The sequence below is a fragment of the Callithrix jacchus genome, chromosome 12 (genome assembly GCF_049354715.1).
Source record: "Callithrix jacchus isolate 240 chromosome 12, calJac240_pri, whole genome shotgun sequence".
In the NCBI taxonomy this organism is placed as follows: Eukaryota; Metazoa; Chordata; class Mammalia; order Primates; family Cebidae; genus Callithrix; species Callithrix jacchus.
In genome coordinates, this window is record NC_133513.1 from 61,336,918 (window position 1) to 61,359,061 (window position 22,144).

Consider the following 22,144-nt stretch of genomic DNA (forward strand, 5'->3'; position numbering starts at 1 on the left):
ATTTCTCTTCCTACATTCTCTGCCAGGAGAAAGGTACAACTCTGTACCCGGTCTTCCCCAACAGAGCCGAAGCAGCCCCGTTTTTCCCTCTACTTTGCTGCTTTCACATCTCATGATTAAGTACTTCCTATTCTGTCTCCTTAATAATCACAAAATTTTTTCCTCCACTTTTGTCACTGCCACTGCCTTTTGCATCAGTCTTCCTTTAGATAGTCTCTTAATTGGTCTGTTGCTTTCTTCAGTCCTTCCTTATTATACAGACCACTACACCCACATCTGAAAGAGACTCCTCAACTTTGTATGGTTCAATGACTCAAATTTTCAGAATAAAATTAAAACCACCCAGTGTCAAATTTGAGGTCAGATAGAGGTGAGTTTGTATCTCAGATTCCTACACTGTCCAGTAGTGTGATCTCAGAAAACTGAACTTCGTAAGCCTTTGTTTGTGTATCTGCCTACCCTCATTGAAATTTTGGGCGGTTTCACATATACAGTGTTTGGCATGTAGAAGGGACTTCATCAATGTTGAATGAAGAGGAGGCATTTTAAAATTCACATTTAAAAAATCATTAAAAAAAAATATGCCAGTCTATAATATCACTTCCCTTCCAAGCTTGACTTCTACCTGTACTTTCTGATAGTTTGGTCATATCCTCACCCAAATCTCATCTTGAATTGTAATCTCCAAAACTCCCACATGTTGAGGGAGGGACTCTGTGGGAGTTAATTGGATCATGGGGGCAGTTTCCCACATGCTGTTCTTGTGATAGTGAGTTCTCATGAGATCTGATGGTTTTATATGTGTTTGACAGTTCCTCCACATGCTCACACTCTTTGGCCTGCCGCCTTGTAAGAAGTAACTGCTTCCCCTTCTGCTAGGATTGTAAGTTTCCTTAGTCCTCCACAGCCATGTGGAATGTGAGTCAATTAAACTTCTTTCTTTTATAAATTACCCAACCTCAAGTATTTCTTTATAGCAGTGTGAAAATGGAATACTGCACTTCCTGATAATCATGCTTGAGGAATTGGGGAATTCATACTACCTGAGATCAAATAATGGCCCCAGCCTGGGCAGTCATATGACCTTGGGGATAACTTACCTTCTCCATCTTAGAGTCTTCTCTAAACTGGTGAGATTGTTTCTGAGGGCTAAATGAGCATAGCCCACTTGGAACACTGTCAGGCACATACTGCTTGCTAGGTGTTCAGTATTCATTTTTATTGAGTTAGCACTGTGGTAACCCAGCTTATGGCTCTCGATTTTGTATAACAAAGTCATGCTTAGTGCTTTGTTAGTAAAAGAGAGAAAATCTAAAAGTCCCTGCCATGGAAGGAAGAAACAGGGGAGAAAGGGAAGTTGGTAAGTTTCAGTACTTTAGAGCTTGGGGGGACAAGTTAGGTTTCTATTTTCTGGAGAAGGAGGTGGAGGCAGGATGGATTATAAGGTGTCATTCAAGACACACAGCCATAAGTCTTTAGTGAGAGTAGAGCTAGGGCCCCAGGGATGGCTGTGGACAAGTTGCAGACAAAAACTACCACTCATTGGAAGACAGGAGAGGAATATTTCAGGTGTATCTATATTGAGTTAACAAATAAAAGTTCAACTTAGTTGCCAATGGGACCCACTCTGCTAACTGCCACTTTGTATAGAACTCCTAGAGGAAGATGTCTTCCAGTAATGAACCACCCTGTTTTTAGGACTAAAAAGCTCAGGAAGCTGGTGGGTGATGAATGAAAAACTTAGTTCCACTGGCACTGAAGGAGGGGCCAGGAGAGCAGTGGCATCATAAGCCACAGGGTGGGGCAGCCTGGGCAGTGGGAGAGGGGTGACAGCCAGGGTGGGGCATTGTGAGGTGTGGGGTAGGGCACTGGGGCCAGTGGGCTTCAGTCTGTAGGTGACTGCAGAAGGAGGAGGAGCTCCTTTTGAACTCTCTTCCAGCAGTTGTATCACTTGGCGCTTGTTGGGTTCCCAACCTATTAAATTAGCCAGCTGTTTGTTACCCTCCCAGACAAGTCAACTTAGGAGAGGCAGCGGGGTGCGGGCCTTGGGCCCGGCCCCAGCCGGGGCGTGGTGTGGGCAGGTGAGCAGCGGGCAAGGCCATCTCTGAAAGTGTGGCACAGCCTCGGCCTAGGGCAGCAGGAGTGCCTGGCCAACACTGAGTGGAGGCACAGGTGGCGGCAGACAGTAGAGGTGCCTTATGGGGAACAAACTGTGCTGCTGTGTGTGCCCCGTTTCGGACGATGATGAGGTGTCAGGGTGTTCTCCAGATTCTAAAATCTGTGAAGCAGCAGCTGAGGATGCCACAGCAGCAGCACCCACGGCTGCTGCCATAGAACCTGCCGAGTTGACTGTTGAAGCTGGTGACGGCCTTCCTGTGCGTGACATCAGTGATGGGGAGATGCCTGAAGGTAAGGAGGTGATGGTGCCATATGCCCTGGCCACCCCTCTGGCTGCTGTTTTCAAGGTCCCCTGGGGGCCATTTCCTACCCCAGGCTCCTTTTTGCCTGTAGCCAGCTGTTCCAGGGCTGGTCAGAAACACAGGCTGGCTCTGCCTTGTGTTCCTTTTTCAACCACTTAGTCTTTCTCCACGGAGTCCAGTCAATTTTGTCCTCCCCTCCCAAACACCCAGTTCTTGCTCCCTCATCTCATTCTCTCAGGCTGGCCTGGGACCATTTATTTATGTCTCTTCTTGTCTGTAGCTCTGTTTATTATTCTGTGAGATTTTTTTGAGGCTTTTATTAGAATATCTCTTCCTTTTTTCAATAAAAACTCAAATACACCAACTTTCCAGGAGCCATCTCATTCTTTTTTGTACCTATCCAGATGGTACCTAAGTGAAGGAACCAGGTAAGTGCCTAATTATTTCCTTCTTTAAAGTAGCTAAATCTCAGGACAATTCATGCTGAAATATTTGGGGATTTCTTTTTTGAAATCAGAATGAGGTTGCCATGGGAGAGATGATAGGATATTCTTTAATTTTATTTTTGAGTTGGAGTTTCACTTTTGTTACCCAGGCTGGAGTGCAATGGTGCAATCTTGGCTCACCACAACCTTCGCCTCCTGGGTTCAGGCAATTCTCCCGCCTCAGCCTCCTGAGTAGCTGGGATTACAGGCACGCACCACCACGCCCGGCTAATTTTTTGTATTTTTCATAGAGATGGGGTTTCACCATCTTGACCAGGATGGTCTCGATCTCTTACCTTGATAGGTGCTTATTTTTTTCTAACTGTAATTTGAATGCAAAAGGAAAGAAAATGGGAGGGTGCTTAAATAATTGTGAAAGGTATGAAATGTCATGGCCAGGGCTGCAGAAAAATGGGTGTTTTTTTTCCTCCAAAGGAGTTTTCCTGTGAGGCTCTGATGAGTTTAAAATTCTTACTTTGACAAAATGTGTCTTTAGATTTATTCTGGTGACTTAACAGACTTTATTTGCCTCCTTGTTCTAAAAGAGAGGTACGGATGGTTCGTGGTCAAAACTTTCAAAAGACATGAAACGTCAATGTAGACTTAACATGTAACAAAGATTGAAGGTTAAAACTGTGGAAGAGTGTTTGCTGCCATGGCTCCCCATTTGTCATTCCCCCACCTGACAATAGCATCTTGTTCAAAGATAAGAACATAAAGCATAAGAAGCTGGAAGCCATCGTTCTCAGCAAACTCACACAGGAACAAAAACTAAACCCCACATATTCTCTATCATAAGTGTTAGTTGAGAACACATGGCCACAGGGAAGGGAACATCACACACTGGGGGGTTCGTTGCTGGGTGGGGTGTAAGGGGACGGAGAACATTAGGACAAATACCTAATGCATGTGGGGTTTAAAAACCTTGAAGATGTGTTTATAGGTGCAGCAAACCACCAGGGCACATGTATACATATCTAACAAGGCTACACGTTCTGCACATGTATCTCAGAACTTAAAGTAAAAAAAAAAAAACAAAACAAAAAAACCAACATTGGTTGGGCTCTTAGTTTTTTCCAGAGGTAGAATAATTAACATTCATGATGAATGTGACATTGTAACTTGGAGTACTATACTCACTTTTCAAGATGTTTAAGAATTTTGAATAAACAAATATGTGAATTGATTATACCTTTATACACAAAATGTGTAAGTACTTGTGTAAACTTATACTCTGGTTGCTGGTGTAAGGAAAGCCTGTGAGTGATTTTACACAACAGTTTATAGATGGGTGGTGCTGGATTAGAGAACAAAAAAGGCTCTTTATTGCTATTCTTTAGGATTACAATACAGTTTATGTATGTCTCTTTTGGCCCCTTCCAATACAAAGAAGGCTTGTGTATGTTCTCCCTATGTATTCCTAATGAAGAAATGAAGACAGAGATCTCACATGACTATGGAAGACAGCTGCTCAACAGAGCTAATATTCTGTGTCTTCAGAATGTTGTGGAAGTGACAAATATGCTGAATTTACTTTTTAAAAAACTTTTAAACTCCAGAATATATCTTATACTTTGTCTATAAAATAGGCCTCACTTTTAAAATGTATTGCCATCTTGATTTATTTTATGCAAAGTTGATTTTACACAATTTAAAGGGAACATTTACCTCTTTCTTTTTTTTAAATAAAAAAGAGTCTCACTATGTCACTCATGCTGGCCTAAATTCCAGACGTGGGTTCAAGGGATTTTCTTACCTCATCCTCCTGGGTAGCCGGGAGTACAGGCATGCGCCACCTTGTCTGGCCTCATCTTATTTCTATACATTCATTTCAATGGATAAGAATAAAAGTAGAAGTATGAAAGTGGCCTCCTTGTCGAATAAATGAGTTGATAAGTTGTTATACTGATCATATCTTTTTTCTTTTCTCTCTGTATAGATAGGGCATTGGAGTCCGAACCTTCCGATCGTCCAGAAACAAAGAAATCTGAAGCAGTTGGTGAGCCAACAGTGTTTTTCTCCACCAAGAAAAAGACTGAAAACGCTTGTTTGATGAGGTGTATAGTAGAAAGAGTTTAGCAGAACTCATATTGGTTTAAATTTTTAAAATTTTTACGTATTCACTTGTGTTATGTTAACATGTGATATACTTTGCTTGTTATTATGTTACTGAAAACATGTCAACTTTTTCTTCATTGATTTTCCCATCTTTATCAACACACTTTGTAATGTAGTTGAGGAGTCTTACATTTATCTTTATGTTTAATTCTTTGTCCCTTTTCCCAATGGATAAGAATAAAAGTAGGTGTAGAAATGGCTTCCTTGTCGAATAAGTGAGTTGATAAATTGTTATAAGTGATTACATACTTTTTCCTTTCTCTCTATGTATAGATAGAGCTTTGGAATCTGACCCTTCTGATCATCCAGAAGAAAAGAAATATCCAGCAGATGGTGAGACATTGTTGTTTTCTACCAAGAAGAAGAGTGAAAACTCTTGTTTGAAGAGTTGTATAATAGAAGGTGTTTAGCAGAAGTCATATTGGTTTAAAATTTTCACATATTCACTTTTGTTATTTTAACATGATATACCTTGTTATGTTAGTGAAACCATGTCAGCTTATTTTTCATAGATTTTCCCATCTATTTATCAACACAATTTGTCATGTAGTGGAGGAGTCTTAGATTTATCTTTATGTTTAATTCTTTGTCTTTTTTCCCAATGGATAAGAATAAATGTAGGTGTAGAAATGGCTTCCTTGTCAAATGAGTGAGTTGATAAATTGTTATAAGTGATTACATACTTTTTCCTTTCTCTCCGTACATGTATAGATAGAGCTTTGGATTCCGACCCTTCTGAAGATCCAGAAATAAAGAAATATCCAGCAGATGGTGAGACAACATTGTTTTTTTCTACCAAGAAGAAGAGTGGAAACTCTTGTCTGATGAGATGTATAATAGAAGGTGTTTAGCGGAACTCATATTGGTTTAAATTTATAAAATTTTCACATATTCACTTGTCTTATTTTAACGTGTTATATCTTACTTGTTATGTTCGTGAAACGATGTCAACTTATTGTTCATAGATTTTCCCATCTTTTTATCAACACAATTTGTCATGTAGTGGAGTCTTCGATTTATCTTTATGTATAATTCTTTGTCTTTTTTCCCAATGGATAAGAATAAAAGTAGGTGTAGAAATGACTTCCTTGTTGAATACGTGAGTTGATAAATTTTTATAAGTGATTACATACTTTTTCCTTTCTCTCCGTACATGTAGATAGAGCTTTGGAGTCCGACCCTTCTGATGATCCAGAAGTAAAGAAATATCCAGCAGATGGTGAGACAACATTGTTTTTTTCTACCAAGAAGAAGAGTGGAAACTCTTGTTTGATGAGGTGTATAAAAGAAGGTGTTTAGCAGAACTCATATTGGTTAAAATTTCTAAATTTTTTCACGTATTCACTTGTGTTATTTAACATGATATACTTTACTTGTTATGTTAGTGAAGCCATGTACACTTATCGTTCATAGATTTTCCCATCTTTTTATCAACACAATTTGTCATATAGTGGAGGAGTCTTAGATTTATCTTTATGTTTAATTCTTTGTCCCTTTTTACCAATGGATAAGAATAAAAGTAGGTGTAGAAATGGCTTCCTTGTCGAATACGTGAGTTGATAAATTGTTATAAGTGATTACATACTTTTTCCTTTCTCTCTGTGTATGTATAGATAGAGCTTTGGAATCTGACCCTTCTGATCATCCAGAAGGAAAGAAATATCCAGCAGATGGTGAGACAACATTGTTGTTTTTTACCAAGAAGAAGAGTGAAACTCTTGTTTGATGAGGTGTATAATAGAAGGTGTTTAGCAGAAGTCATATTGGTTTAAATTTTTAAAATTTTTACATATTCACTTGTGTTATTTTAACGTGATATACCTTACTTGTTATGTTAGTGAAACCATGTCAGCTTATTGTTCATAGATTTTCCCATCTATTTATCAATACAATTTGTCATGTAGTGGAGGAGTCTTAGATTTATCTTTATGTTTAATTCTTTGTCCCTTTTCCAAATGGATAAGAGTTAAAGTAGTTGTAGAAATGGCTTCCTTGTCTAATGAGTGAGTTGATAAATTGTTATAAGTGATTACATACTATTTCCTTTCTCTCCGTACATGTACAGATAGAGCTTTGGATTCCGACCCTTCTGAAGATCCAGAAATAAAGAAATATCCAGCAGATGGTGAGACAACATTGTTTTTTTCTACCAAGAAGAAGAGTGGAAACTCTTGTTTGATGAGGTGTATAATAGAAGGTGTTTAGCAGAACTCATATTGGTTTAAATTTTTAAAATTTTTACATATTCACTTGTGTTATTTTAACGTGATATACCTTACTTGTTATGTTAGTGAAACCATGTCAGCTTATTGTTCATATATTTTCCCATCTATTTATTAACGCAATTTGTCATGTAGTGGAGGAGTCTTAGATTTATCTTTATGTTTAATTCTTTGTCCCTTTTCCAAATGGATAAGAGTGAAAGTAGGTGTAGAAATGGCTTCCTTGTCAAATGAGTGAGTTGATAAATTGGTACAAGTGATTACATACTTTTTCTTTTCTCTCTGTACATGTATAGATAGAGCTTTGGATTCCGACCCTTCTGAAGATCCAGAAATAAAGAAATATCCGGCAGATGGTGAGACAACATTGTTTTTTTCTACCAAGAAGAAGAGTGAAAACTCTTGTTTGATGACGTGTATAATAGAAGGTGTTTAGGAGAACTTATATTGGTTTAAATTTTTAAAATTTTTCACATAATCACTTGTGTTATTTTAACGTGATATACTTTGTTATGTTAGTGAAACCATGTCAACTTATGGTTCATAGATTTTCCCATCTTTTTATCAACACAATTTGTCATGTAGTGGAGGAGTCTTACATTTATCTTTATGTTTAATCCTTTGTCCCTTTTTACCAATGGATAAGAATAAAAATAGATGTAGAAATGGCTTCCTTGTCGAATAAGTGAGTTGATAAATTGTTATAAGTGATTACATACTTTTTCCTTTCTCTCTGTGTATGTATAGATAGAGCTGTGGAGTCCGACCCTTCTGATGATCCAGAAGGAAAGAAATCTCCAGCAGATGGTGAGACAACATTGTTTTTTTTTACCAAGAAGAGTGAAAACTCTTGTTTGAAGAGGTGTATAAAAGAAGGTGTTTAGCAGAACTCATATTGGTTTAAATTTATAAAATTTTCACATATTCACTTGTGTTATTTTAACGTGATATACTTTACTTGTTATGTTAGTGAAGCCATGTACACCTATCGTTCATAGATTTTCCCATCTTTTTATCAACACAATTTGTCATATAGTGGAGGAGTCTTAGATTTATCTTTATGTTTAATTCTTTGTCCTTTTTCCAAATGGATGAGAATAAAACTAGTTGTAGAAATGGCTTCCTTGTCGAATAAGTGAGTTGATAAATTGTTATAAGTGATTACATACTTTTTCCTTTCTCTCTGTGTATGTATAGATAGAGCTTTGGAATCTGACCCTTCTGATCATCCAGAAGGAAAGAAATATCCAGCAGATGGTGAGACAACATTGTTGTTTTTTACCAAGAAGAAGAGTGAAAACTCTTGTTTGATGAGGTGTATAATAGAAGGTGTTTAGCAGAAGTCATATTGGTTTAAATTTTTAAAATTTTCACATGTTCACTTGTGTTATTTTAATGTGATATACCTTACTTGTTATGTTAGTGAAACCATGTCAACTTATTGTTCATAGATTTTCCCATCTATTTATGAATACAATTTGTCATGTAGTGGAGGAGTCTTAGATATATCTTTATGTTTAATTCTTTGTCCCTTTTCCAAATGGATAAGAATTAAAGTAGGTGTAGAAATGGCTTCCTTGTCAAATGAGTTAGTTGATAAATTGTTACAAGTGATTACATACTTTTTCTTTTCTCTCTGTTCATGTACAGATACAGCTTTGGATTCCGGCCCTTCTGAAGATCCAGAAATAAAGAAATATCCGGCAGATGGTGAGACAACATTGTTGTTTTCTACCAAGAAGAAGAGTGAAAACTCTTGTTTGATGAGGTGTATAATAGAAGGTGTTTAGCAGAAGTCATATTGGTTTAAATTTTTAAAATTTTCACATATTCACTTGTGTTATTTTAACGTGATATACCTTACTTGTTATGTTAGTGAAACCATGTCAGCTTATTGTTCATAGATTTTCCCATCTATTTATCAATACAATTTGTCATGTAGTGGAGGAGTCTTAGATTTATCTTTATGTTTAATTCTTTGTCCCTTTTCCAAATGGATAAGAATTAAAGTAGGTGTAGAAATGGCTTCCTTGTCAAATGAGTTAGTTGATAAATTGTTATAAGTGATTACATACTTTTTCCTTTCTCTCCGTACATGTATAGATAGACCTTTGGAGTCCGACCCTTCTGATGATCCAGAAGGAAAGAAATCTCCAGCAGATGGTGAGACAACATTGTTGTTTTCTACCAAGAAGAGTGAAAACTCTTGTTTGATGAGGTGTATAATAGAAGGTGTTTAGCAGAAGTCATATTGGTTTAAATTTTTAAAATTTTCACATATTCACTTGTGTTATTTTAACGTGATATACTTTACTTGTTTTGTTAGTGAAGTTATGTACACTTATCGTTCATAGGTTTTCCCATCTTTTTATCAACACAATTTGTCATATAGTGGAGGAGTCTTAGATTTATCTTTATGTTTAATTCTTTGTCCCTTTTTACCAATGGATAAGAATAAAAGTAGGTGTAGAAATGGCTTCCTTGTCGAATACGTGAGTTGATAAATTGTTATAAGTGATTACATACTTTTTCCTTTCTCTCTGTGTATGTATAGATAGAGCTTTGGAATCTGACCCTTCTGATCATCCAGAAGGAAAGAAATATCCAGCAGATGGTGAGACAACATTGTTGTTTTTTACCAAGAAGAAGAGTGAAACTCTTGTTTGATGAGGTGTATAATAGAAGGTGTTTAGCAGAAGTCATATTGGTTTAAATTTTTAAAATTTTTACATATTCACTTGTGTTATTTTAACGTGATATACCTTACTTGTTATGTTAGTGAAACCATGTCAGCTTATTGTTCATAGATTTTCCCATCTATTTATCAATACAATTTGTCATGTAGTGGAGGAGTCTTAGATTTATCTTTATGTTTAATTCTTTGTCCCTTTTCCAAATGGATAAGAATTAAAATAGGTGTAGAAATGGCTTCCTTGTCAAATGAGTTAGTTGATAAATTGTTATAAGTGATTACATACTTTTTCCTTTCTCTCCGTACATGTATAGATAGACCTTTGGAGTCCGACCCTTCTGATGATCCAGAAGGAAAGACATCTCCAGCAGATGGTGAGACAACATTGTTGTTTTCTACCAAGAAGAGTGAAAACTCTTGTTTGATGAGGTGTATAATAGAAGGTGTTTAGGAGAACTCATATTGGTTTAAATTTTTAAAATTTTTCACATTATCACTTGTGTTATTTTAACGTGATATACTTTACTTGTTATGTTAGTGAAACCATGTCAACTTATTCATAGATTTTCCCATCTTTTTATCAACACAATTTGTCATATAGTGGAGGAGTCTTAGATTTATCTTTGTTTAATTCTTTGTCTTTTTTCCCAATGGATAAGAATAAAAGTAGGTGTAGAAATGGCTTCCTTGTCCAATAAGTGAGTTGATAAATTGTTATAAGTCATTACATACTTTTTCCTATCTCTCTGTGTATGTATAGATGGAGCTTTGGAATCTGACCCTTCTGATCATCCAGAAGGAAAGAAATATCCAGCAGATGGTGAGACAACATTGTTGTTTCCTACCAAGAAGAAGAGTGAAAACTCTTGTTTGAAGAGGTGTATAATAGAAGGTGTTTAGCAGAAATCATATTGGTTTAAATTTTTAAAATTTTTACACATTCACTTGTGTTATTTTAACATGATATACCTTGTTATGTTAGTGAAACCATGTCAGCTTATTGTTCATAGATTTTCCCATCTATTTATCAACACAATTTGTCATGTAGTGGAGGAGTCTTAGATTTATCTTTATGTTTAATTCTTTGTCCCTTTTCCAAATGGATAAGAGTTAAAGTAGTTGTAGAAATGGCTTCCTTGTCTAATGAGTGAGTTGATAAATTGTTATAAGTGATTACATACTATTTCCTTTCTCTCCGTACATGTACAGATAGAGCTTTGGATTCCGACCCTTCTGAAGATCCAGAAATAAAGAAATATCCAGCAGATGGTGAGACAACATTGTTTTTTTCTACCAAGAAGAAGAGTGGAAACTCTTGTTTGATGAGGTGTATAATAGAAGGTGTTTAGCAGAACTCATATTGGTTTAAATTTTTAAAATTTTTACATATTCACTTGTGTTATTTTAACGTGATATACCTTACTTGTTATGTTAGTGAAACCATGTCAGCTTATTGTTCATATATTTTCCCATCTATTTATTAACGCAATTTGTCATGTAGTGGAGGAGTCTTAGATTTATCTTTATGTTTAATTCTTTGTCCCTTTTCCAAATGGATAAGAGTGAAAGTAGGTGTAGAAATGGCTTCCTTGTCAAATGAGTGAGTTGATAAATTGGTACAAGTGATTACATACTTTTTCTTTTCTCTCTGTACATGTATAGATAGAGCTTTGGATTCCGACCCTTCTGAAGATCCAGAAATAAAGAAATATCCGGCAGATGGTGAGACAACATTGTTTTTTTCTACCAAGAAGAAGAGTGAAAACTCTTGTTTGATGACGTGTATAATAGAAGGTGTTTAGGAGAACTTATATTGGTTTAAATTTTTAAAATTTTTCACATAATCACTTGTGTTATTTTAACGTGATATACTTTGTTATGTTAGTGAAACCATGTCAACTTATGGTTCATAGATTTTCCCATCTTTTTATCAACACAATTTGTCATGTAGTGGAGGAGTCTTACATTTATCTTTATGTTTAATCCTTTGTCCCTTTTTACCAATGGATAAGAATAAAAATAGATGTAGAAATGGCTTCCTTGTCGAATAAGTGAGTTGATAAATTGTTATAAGTGATTACATACTTTTTCCTTTCTCTCTGTGTATGTATAGATAGAGCTGTGGAGTCCGACCCTTCTGATGATCCAGAAGGAAAGAAATCTCCAGCAGATGGTGAGACAACATTGTTTTTTTTTACCAAGAAGAGTGAAAACTCTTGTTTGAAGAGGTGTATAAAAGAAGGTGTTTAGCAGAACTCATATTGGTTTAAATTTATAAAATTTTCACATATTCACTTGTGTTATTTTAACGTGATATACTTTACTTGTTATGTTAGTGAAGCCATGTACACCTATCGTTCATAGATTTTCCCATCTTTTTATCAACACAATTTGTCATATAGTGGAGGAGTCTTAGATTTATCTTTATGTTTAATTCTTTGTCCTTTTTCCAAATGGATGAGAATAAAACTAGTTGTAGAAATGGCTTCCTTGTCGAATAAGTGAGTTGATAAATTGTTATAAGTGATTACATACTTTTTCCTTTCTCTCTGTGTATGTATAGATAGAGCTTTGGAATCTGACCCTTCTGATCATCCAGAAGGAAAGAAATATCCAGCAGATGGTGAGACAACATTGTTGTTTTTTACCAAGAAGAAGAGTGAAAACTCTTGTTTGATGAGGTGTATAATAGAAGGTGTTTAGCAGAAGTCATATTGGTTTAAATTTTTAAAATTTTCACATGTTCACTTGTGTTATTTTAATGTGATATACCTTACTTGTTATGTTAGTGAAACCATGTCAACTTATTGTTCATAGATTTTCCCATCTATTTATGAATACAATTTGTCATGTAGTGGAGGAGTCTTAGATATATCTTTATGTTTAATTCTTTGTCCCTTTTCCAAATGGATAAGAATTAAAGTAGGTGTAGAAATGGCTTCCTTGTCAAATGAGTTAGTTGATAAATTGTTACAAGTGATTACATACTTTTTCTTTTCTCTCTGTTCATGTACAGATACAGCTTTGGATTCCGGCCCTTCTGAAGATCCAGAAATAAAGAAATATCCGGCAGATGGTGAGACAACATTGTTGTTTTCTACCAAGAAGAAGAGTGAAAACTCTTGTTTGATGAGGTGTATAATAGAAGGTGTTTAGCAGAAGTCATATTGGTTTAAATTTTTAAAATTTTCACATATTCACTTGTGTTATTTTAACGTGATATACCTTACTTGTTATGTTAGTGAAACCATGTCAGCTTATTGTTCATAGATTTTCCCATCTATTTATCAATACAATTTGTCATGTAGTGGAGGAGTCTTAGATTTATCTTTATGTTTAATTCTTTGTCCCTTTTCCAAATGGATAAGAATTAAAGTAGGTGTAGAAATGGCTTCCTTGTCAAATGAGTTAGTTGATAAATTGTTATAAGTGATTACATACTTTTTCCTTTCTCTCCGTACATGTATAGATAGACCTTTGGAGTCCGACCCTTCTGATGATCCAGAAGGAAAGAAATCTCCAGCAGATGGTGAGACAACATTGTTGTTTTCTACCAAGAAGAGTGAAAACTCTTGTTTGATGAGGTGTATAATAGAAGGTGTTTAGCAGAAGTCATATTGGTTTAAATTTTTAAAATTTTCACATATTCACTTGTGTTATTTTAACGTGATATACTTTACTTGTTTTGTTAGTGAAGTTATGTACACTTATCGTTCATAGGTTTTCCCATCTTTTTATCAACACAATTTGTCATATAGTGGAGAAGTCTTAGATTTATCTTTATGTTTAATTCTTTGTCCCTTTTTACCAATGGATAAGAATAAAAGTAGGTGTAGAAATGGCTTCCTTGTCGAATACGTGAGTTGATAAATTGTTATAAGTGATTACATACTTTTTCCTTTCTCTCTGTGTATGTATAGATAGAGCTGTGGAGTCCGACCCTTCTGATGATCCAGAAGGAAAGAAATCTCCAGCAGATGGTGAGACAACATTGTTTTTTTTTACCAAGAAGAGTGAAAACTCTTGTTTGAAGAGGTGTATAAAAGAAGGTGTTTAGCAGAACTCATATTGGTTTAAATTTATAAAATTTTCACATATTCACTTGTCTTATTTTAACGTGATATATCTTACTTGTTATGTTCGTGAAACCATGTCAACTTATTGTCCATAGATTTTCCCATCTTTTTATCAACACAATTTGTCATGTAGTGGAGTCTTCGATTTATCTTTATGTATAATTCTTTGTCTTTTTTCCCAATGGATAAGAATAAAAGTAGGTGTAGAAATGACTTCCTTGTTGAATACGTGAGTTGATAAATTTTTATAAGTGATTACATACTTTTTCCTTTCTCTCTGTACATGTAGATAGAGCTTTGGAGTCCTACCCTTCTGATGATCCAGAAGTAAAGAAATATCCAGCAGATGGTGAGACAACATTGTTTTTTTCTACCAAGAAGAAGAGTGAAAACTCTTGTTTGATGACGTGTATAATAGAAGGTGTTTAGCAGAACTCATATTGGTTAAAATTTCTAAATTTTTTCACGTATTCACGTGTGTTATTTAACATGATATACTTTACTTGTTATGTTAGTGAAGCCATGTACACTTATCGTTCATAGATTTTCCCATCTTTTTATCAACACAATTTGTCATATAGTGGAGGAGTCTTAGATTTATCTTTATGTTTAATTCTTTGTTTTTTTTCCCAATGGATAAGAATAAAAGTAGGTGTAGAAATGGCTTCCTTGTCCAATAAGTGAGTTGATAAATTGTTAAAAGTGATTACATACTTTTTCCTTTCTCTTCGTACATGTATAGATAGAGCTTTGGAGTCCGACCCTTCTGATGATCCAGAAGGAAAGACATCTCCAGCAGATGGTGAGACAACATTGTTTTTTTCTACCAAGAAGAAGAGTGAAAACTCTTGTTTGATGAGGTGTATAATAGAAGATGTTTAGGAGAACTTATATTGGTTTAAATTTTTAAAATTTTTCACATAATCACTTGTGTTATTTTAACGTGATATACTTTACTTGTTATGTTAGTGAAACCATGTCAACTTATGGTTCATAGATTTTCCCATCTTTTTATCAACACAATTTGTCATGTAGTGGAGGAGTCTTACATTTATCTTTATGTTTAATTCTTTGTCCCTTTTTACCAATGGATAAGAATAAAAATAGATGTAGAAATGGCTTCCTTGTTGAATAAGTGAGTTGATAAATTGTTATAAGTGATTACATACTTTTTCCTTTCTCTCTGTGTATGTGTAGATAGAGCTTTGGAGTCCGACCCTTCTGATGATCCAGAAGGAAAGAAATCTCCAGCAGATGGTGAGACAACATTGTTTTTTTTTACCAAGAAGAGTGAAAACTCTTGTTTGAAGAGGTGTATAAAAGAAGGCAGAACTCATATTGGTTTAAATTTATAAAATTTTCACATATTCACTTGTCTTATTTTAACGTGATGTATCTTACTTGTTATGTTCGTGAAACCATGTCAACTTATTGTTCATAGATTTTCCCATCTTTTTATCAACACAATTTGTCATGTAGTGGAGTCTTCGATTTATCTTTATGTATAATTCTTTGTCTTTTTTCCCAATGGATAAGAATAAAAGTAGGTGTAGAAATGACTTCCTTGTTGAATACGTGAGTTGATAAATTTTTATAAGTGATTACATACTTTTTCCTTTCTCTCCGTACATGTAGATAGAGGTTTGGAGTCCTACCCTTCTGATGATCCAGAAGGAAAGAAATCTCCAGCAGATGGTGAGACAACATTGTTTTTTTCTACCAAGAAGAAGAGTGGAAACTCTTGTTTGATGAGGTGTATAATAGAAGGTGTTTAGCAGAACTTATGTTGTTGTAAATTTTTTAAATTTTTACATACTCACTTCTGTTATGTTAACATGATATACTTTTCTTTAGTTGTTATTATTGTAGTGAAAATATGTCCACTTTTTGTTTATACATTTTCCCATCTTTATATCAACACACTTTGTCATGTAATGGAGGAGTCTTAGATTTATCTTTATGTTTAATTCTTTGTTTCTTTTTCCAATGGATAAAAGTAGAGGTAGTGAGATGTTTTTCTTGTTCAGTAAATGAGTTGATTATTTGTTATAATGATCACATCTTGTTTCTTTTCTCTCTGTATAGATAGGGTTTTGGAGTCCGACCGTTCTGATCATCCAGAAACCAAGAAATTTCAAGTAGTTGGTGAGCCAACAGTGTTTTTTTCCACCAGGAAAAAGAGTGAAAACTCTTGTTTTATGAGGTGTATCATAGAAAGAGTTTAGCAGAACTCATATTGGTTTAAATTTTTAAAATATTCACGTATTCACTCGTGTTATGTTAACATGTGATATTCTTTGCTTGTTTTCATGTTAGTGACAACATGTCAACTTTTTGTTCATGCATTTTCTTATCTTTTTATTAATTCAATTTGTCATGTAGTGGAGGAGTCTTAGATTTATCTTTATGTTTAATTCTTCGTCCATTTCCCAATGGATAAGAATAAAAGTAGTGGTAGAAATGGCTTCTTTGTCGAATAAATGAGTTGATAAATTTTTATAAGAGATTACATATTTTTTCTTTTCTTGCTGTATAGATAGGGCTTTGGAGTCTGACCCTTCTTATCATCCAGAAGGAAGGAAATATCCAGCAGATGGTGAGACAACGTTTTTTTTTTTCACCAGCAAAATTAGTGAGAACTCTTGTTTGAAGAGGTGTATAATAGAAAGTGTTTAGGAAAACTCATATTTGTTTAAATTTTTAATATTTTTACATATTCACTTGTGTTTTCTTAACATGTGATATACTTTGCTTGTTATCACGTTAGTGAAAACATGTCAACTTTTTGTTGATTGATTTTTCCATCTTTTTATCAACACAATTTTTCATGTAGTGGAGGAGTCTTGGATTCATCTTTAATTTTAATTTTATGTCCCTTTTCCCAATGGATAAGAATAAAAGTAGAGGTAGTAAGATGGCTTCCTTTTTTAATAAATGAGGTGATAAATTACTGTAAGTTATTATGTATTTTTTCTTTTTTTTCTTTACAGATAGGGCTTTGGAGTCCAACCCTTCTGAAACAAGGAAATCCCAAACAGGTAGTGAGACAACATTGTTTTTTCTGCCAAGACAAAGAGTGAAAAATCTTGTTTGATCAGATGTATTATAAAAACTTTTTAGAAAGACTCATGTTATCCGACATAGTCGGAGGTCTTTTCTCCTTCCTGGATTTTCCCTCTGGCGTCTTACTTCCACACACTCTCTCGTGGAAGCTTTCTCTCTTCTCTGTTTCTCTCTCACTCTGTCTCTCTGTCTCTCTCAATAAAACATTTTGTTTAAATAAGCAAAAAGAAAAACTCATGTTGGTTTAATACCAAAATGAGAATTTGCTTTTTACCATGGGAATGGCACTAAGCCATTTATTAGGAATGCTCCACTGTTATCCAAACACTTCTCATTATGCCTTGTCCTCAGCATTAAGGGTCCCATTTTAACATGAGATTTGGAGAGGGAGACATATCCAAACCATATCAGAGGTTTATTTTCCACTTACTTTCAGAGACATGGGCTTATCACACTTGGAGAGCATGAAAGCAGAAAAAAAAGCTATTCCATGTCTCTCACACTTCAGTGATGGGAATGTTTGTCTACAAGGCCTTTCCAGCATTAAAGGTAGAGGCAGTATAAGAAACAAAGCAAGGCCCAAATCCCTCTTGAAGCTCTTACTATTCTTTTTTTTTTTTTTTTTTTTTTTTGCTGCAGACACCATATCCAAATTTCTTTACTTTTTTTAACATTTAAATTTGGCCGCGTGTGGTGGCTCATACCTGTAATCCCAGCACTTTGGCAGGTGGAGGTGGATGGATCATGTGGTCAGGAGTTTGATACCAGCCTGACAAAAATGCTGAAACCTTGTTTCTACTGAAACAAAAACTAGCTGGGCATGGTATTGTGCGCCTCTAATCCCAGTTACTCCGAGGCTGAGGCAGGAGAATCGTTTGAACCCTGAAGGCAGAGGTTTCAGTAAGCCAAGGTCATACCATTTTACTCTAGCCTGGGTGACAGAGGGAGACTTCTTTATATCAAAAAAAAAAAAAAAGAACAAACAAAAGATTAAATTTAAGATTGGTTACTTTTCAGTTGTGTAAAGACCCTGTTTTTGTTTGTTTGTTTTTTTGTAGCGACATATTATAGATGACCACTAATTGTGGTTGGAGAGGCTTACAGGGATTCTGATGCATCTAGAGATAGGTGCCTGGCCAGCAAGTAGTTCTTAGAGCTTTTAGCTCTTAGATTCTGGTAATTAAGCTATATGTAAATCCAGAATGGGAGAATACTAACGGATCATGGCTCATATATGCAACAATTAAATTTTTTAGTTAGCTAAATTTTTTATCTGGCCTAATTTTTGTGCCTTTTTTTACATGAGCATTATTTCACTCGTATATAACAAAACAGAAAGTAAACCAGGTCAAAAAACAAATCTGAGTTTTTGTATTTTACTTATGAGATTTATCATGCCAGAAAATTTAAATTATAAATTGTTGAAATTAATTTTTTAATGGAATTTTCTCTGATTATACATAGGAGTAGTAAGACTTTCACAACTACTTTTATTTTATATTATTTGTGGCAGAAGTGACCTTTTTTTCTTTTATTCTTAGCACAAGAAATAGGAGAAAACAGCCATAGAAACCATGTAAGTAAACAGTCAAAAAGTTGAGGAATTGATAGTTTGATGTAAAAGTATGTCTGTTTTGATTACTTTTTATTATAATGGGGACCAGTGGTGATAGAGTGGACCTCGTTTCATGGATTTTTCTGAATCTCTTCTACTTTCCTATCAAATTTATCCCAAAAAGTCTTCAGCTTAGTGTGCCCACCTTTTAAGGATTTCTGACACTTAAGTTAAATTTCAATACTTGGTTGTGGTATAAAGATCTGCTTTAAATATTTAGTCTTATTTTTAATGAAACAACAAAAAGAGCTAAGTTAATTGTCAGTATGGTGTATTGACCCTCTGTCACAGCAGGTGAAAGCTTATCTTCCTTGCTAAACATGACCTTATTTTTCTCCCTCTGTTTCTTTCAATTGTAGCACACTTTTTAATTCAATCAGTAATATTGACATGATTATGACTATCCAAATATTCACTGCTGAGTTATATGTTGTTTTCACTGTGTCTCTTCATTACATATTCCTTCATCCTTTCTCTGAAACAGTTCTGAAATCTGAGCACTTCTGCACTTCTTCTGGATCATCTTTTTTTCCTGACCTATGCTGGTTTATACAGCCAAATGCAATACGTAGCCTCTGGATGGTCTGTCACTTTACTGAAAAATAATAATTGTTAAATTATATTTTACATATAATTTACATTTTGCATCCATTATTTTTTAGCATGAAGCTGATTTTCTGACTATATTCATTTGCCTGTTTTCTAACAGCTGATTCCCTTCCACACACACTCAAGTGTGGTAGCATTTATCACATGCCTTTCAAAGATATTTTCCATCTGCTAAAACATATCTGTTCCTCTTTGTTTTTGGCGGGTGGTGGGCAACCTTTCTTTGGCCTTTTGTCATCCTTGTTTAGTATAGAGTGGTTTTACCTAGATATACTTGATGTTTTAGTCTATCTGTGCTATCTTTTTAAAGTCTTTTGGGAATCTCACATAACTGCCTTCTTGTGTGGGATCACGTGAGTCCTAGATTCTGTGTTTTTTTTCTGTCTTGTTATCCTCTCTAGTTGTACTTAAGCACACGTTCCTGGGCAGAGATGTTTAGAGATCTGACCAGTCTTAAAATTCTTCTTCCTTGATAGAGAGTAAACTTCTAGGTTGAATCTAAATTTTATGGTTCTGAAGATATTCTGCAATTTTGCTCTCATCACCTTTTTTTCTTGAATCTACTGCCATTGCGTGACACGTTATTTATAACCACGTTTTTATGTGTTTTGGGAAGCTTTTTTGGAGCTTTTCTATCTCTGAGATTCTGAAATTTTATAATAACAGCGTAGCAGGGGATCTTTTCATTTTACTGAGGCTACTAAGTCTGCAGAGTCTCTTTTTGAGAATGTTTTTTATTTTCTCTGTTCCTTTTTTCTGGTAGTCATGTTACTGAGGCGCTACACTGCTTAGACCAGTAGACCTGCTTTTGTTTCCAATTTTTTCCCTTCAATTTTTTATATGTATATTTTTGGAGAGTTTTAACATTTTTTAAAAAGTTTTGCTCCCGATTTTGACTGGTCCCATGAATTTTGTGTGTTGTTTTAGTCTCTCTTGTTGGAGGCTTTACTCCAATGTGTGGTGGTCCCTGGCTTCCTTGCTTGGATTTGGAAGCAGGACTTCTGTTAACTGATGGCACTCAGTGTGAGGTTGTGGAAGCAACTAGCTTTTCATTTGGGAGACCTCAGTGTATTACCTGGGGATCTTTATTCAAGACAGTTTAGTTTCTTGAGAATGTTCTTTTAAGTTTCTGCCTGACTACTTGCTTTCCAAAAGCAGAGTTAGGGAAGCAAGTTGGAGTTCCATTTTTGGTGTATAGTTTTCTTTATATCTCAGGTTTAATCTTTGGTAGTTGGGACCCAGAAATTCTCAGGTTTGGTATAGCCAGGGAACACACATCTAAGTTTCTTATCAGATGGGAGAACAAGTGGATGTGAGTCTCTAACCACAGATTTTCAACTGACCTTGGTGGCTTTGTTTTACATTTTGCACTACTTTTTAAAGTGCTATTTGCCTCTAAGTTCACAGCCCACCTTTAGTTCTACAAGACAAACTGCTCGCTTCTGTTGCAGTCACTTTCTCTTTTTTTTTTGAGACAGAGTCTTGGTTTGTCACCTAGGCTGGAGTGCAGTGGTGACATCTCAGCTCACTGCAATCTTCGCCTTTTTGGTTCAAGCAATTCTCTGCTCAGCCTCCTGAGTAGCTGGTATTGCAGGCAACTACCATCACAGCCAACTGATTTTTGTATTTTTAGTAGAGATGGGGCTTCACCATGTAGGCCTGGCTGTTCTTGAATTCCATGGCCTCCCAAAGTGGTAGGATTATAGGTGTGAACCTCTTTTCCCGGCCTCCACTTTCTTTAGGCATCATAGTTGTGCTTCTCTGTTATTTACCACTTTTTTTTATCTACTTTTTATGTCTCAGCATTTATTAAAAATTGTCTCTTTTCAACTTTCTCTCCTGGCACTGTGTTTCACCTTTATTTTGTGACAAAAGAGATGTCTAGAGGGAGAGGAAATAAGTTTATGATGAATCTATTATATTTAATCCAAATTTAGGACCTATATTAAAGCATAAATCAAAGTTTAATTTCATTAATATCATTAATGATATTAACCCAGACAATTTTTTAGTGATGTATCTATAATAAGCTTGTTACAGATAAGGCCTTGTTTTTTTCATTCAAACTTTGTACACTGTTATATTATCTTATTACTTCATAACATAGATGGAGCTCTTTTCATGAATGCTCACAGTGTTACAAATATTTAAGTTAATTAAGAAATGTTTATTTTTAGCCTGGTCAACAAAGCAAGACTTCATCTCTACAAAATGGTGAACTAACAAATTAGCCAGGCATAGTGGCATATGCCTTTAGTTTTACCTACTCAGGCAGCTGAGGCAGAGGATTGCTTGAACTCAGGAGTTTGAGGTTGCATTAACCATCATTGCACCACTGCCCTTCAGCCTGGGTGACAAAGTCAGACCTTGTCTCAGAAAAAGGAAAAAAGACATGCCTAAAATTTGTCCTGCCAAAAAGGAGAGAGAAAAACGTAAACTTTAGTTTTTATTTTATTTTATTTATGTTTGCTGAGAAGATTGCTATAGTTTATTTATTTTATATTTCAGTAGGTTTTGGGGGGAACAGGTGGTATTTGGTTACATAAGTTCTTTAGTGATGATATGTGAGATTTTGGTGCACCCATTACCTGATCAGTATCCACTAAACCTGATTTGTAGTCTTTTATTTCTCACCCTTTTCCCACACTTTCCCGAGTTTCCAGACTCCGTTGTATCATTCTTATGCCTTTGCATCTTCGTAGCTTAACTCCCATGTATGAATGAGAATATACAATGTTTAGTTGTCCATGCCTGAGTTACTTCACTTAGAATAATAATCTCCAATTTCATCGAGGTTCCTGGGAATGCCATTAATTTATTCCTTATTGTAACTGAGTGGTATTC

The 22,144-nt window shown here is 35.1% G+C and overlaps 1 protein-coding gene across 50 annotated transcripts in view; it reads left to right on the forward strand.

Moving 5' to 3' along the window:
* Positions 1 to 22,144, forward strand: part of LOC103791199 (uncharacterized) — a 44,455-nt gene continuing 22,311 nt past the window's right edge. Inside the window, exons 1-30 of one of the 50 annotated variants that reach the window (XM_078345697.1) lie at positions 1 to 2,409; positions 4,845 to 4,904; positions 5,297 to 5,356; positions 5,735 to 5,794; positions 6,183 to 6,242; positions 6,637 to 6,696; positions 7,089 to 7,148; positions 7,542 to 7,601; positions 7,993 to 8,052; positions 8,443 to 8,502; positions 8,896 to 8,955; positions 9,349 to 9,408; positions 9,800 to 9,859; positions 10,252 to 10,311; positions 10,698 to 10,829; positions 11,147 to 11,206; positions 11,600 to 11,659; positions 12,051 to 12,110; positions 12,501 to 12,560; positions 12,954 to 13,013; positions 13,407 to 13,466; positions 13,858 to 13,917; positions 14,303 to 14,362; positions 14,756 to 14,815; positions 15,211 to 15,270; positions 15,649 to 15,708; positions 16,099 to 16,158; positions 16,550 to 16,609; positions 17,004 to 17,051; positions 18,618 to 18,652. In XM_078345697.1, coding sequence (XP_078201823.1) covers positions 2,199 to 2,409; positions 4,845 to 4,904; positions 5,297 to 5,356; positions 5,735 to 5,794; positions 6,183 to 6,242; positions 6,637 to 6,696; positions 7,089 to 7,148; positions 7,542 to 7,601; positions 7,993 to 8,052; positions 8,443 to 8,502; positions 8,896 to 8,955; positions 9,349 to 9,408; positions 9,800 to 9,859; positions 10,252 to 10,311; positions 10,698 to 10,829; positions 11,147 to 11,206; positions 11,600 to 11,659; positions 12,051 to 12,110; positions 12,501 to 12,560; positions 12,954 to 13,013; positions 13,407 to 13,466; positions 13,858 to 13,917; positions 14,303 to 14,362; positions 14,756 to 14,815; positions 15,211 to 15,270; positions 15,649 to 15,708; positions 16,099 to 16,158; positions 16,550 to 16,609; positions 17,004 to 17,051; positions 18,618 to 18,652 — 1,986 coding nt within the window. In that variant the 5' untranslated portion in view covers positions 1 to 2,198. The remainder of the gene's footprint in view (positions 2,410 to 4,844; positions 4,905 to 5,296; positions 5,357 to 5,734; positions 5,795 to 6,182; positions 6,243 to 6,636; positions 6,697 to 7,088; positions 7,149 to 7,541; positions 7,602 to 7,992; positions 8,053 to 8,442; positions 8,503 to 8,895; positions 8,956 to 9,348; positions 9,409 to 9,799; positions 9,860 to 10,251; positions 10,312 to 10,697; positions 10,830 to 11,146; positions 11,207 to 11,599; positions 11,660 to 12,050; positions 12,111 to 12,500; positions 12,561 to 12,953; positions 13,014 to 13,406; positions 13,467 to 13,857; positions 13,918 to 14,302; positions 14,363 to 14,755; positions 14,816 to 15,210; positions 15,271 to 15,648; positions 15,709 to 16,098; positions 16,159 to 16,549; positions 16,610 to 17,003; positions 17,052 to 18,617; positions 18,653 to 22,144) is intronic. The other 49 variants (XM_078345715.1, XM_078345714.1, XM_078345708.1 and 46 more) reach the window with 49 other exon arrangements.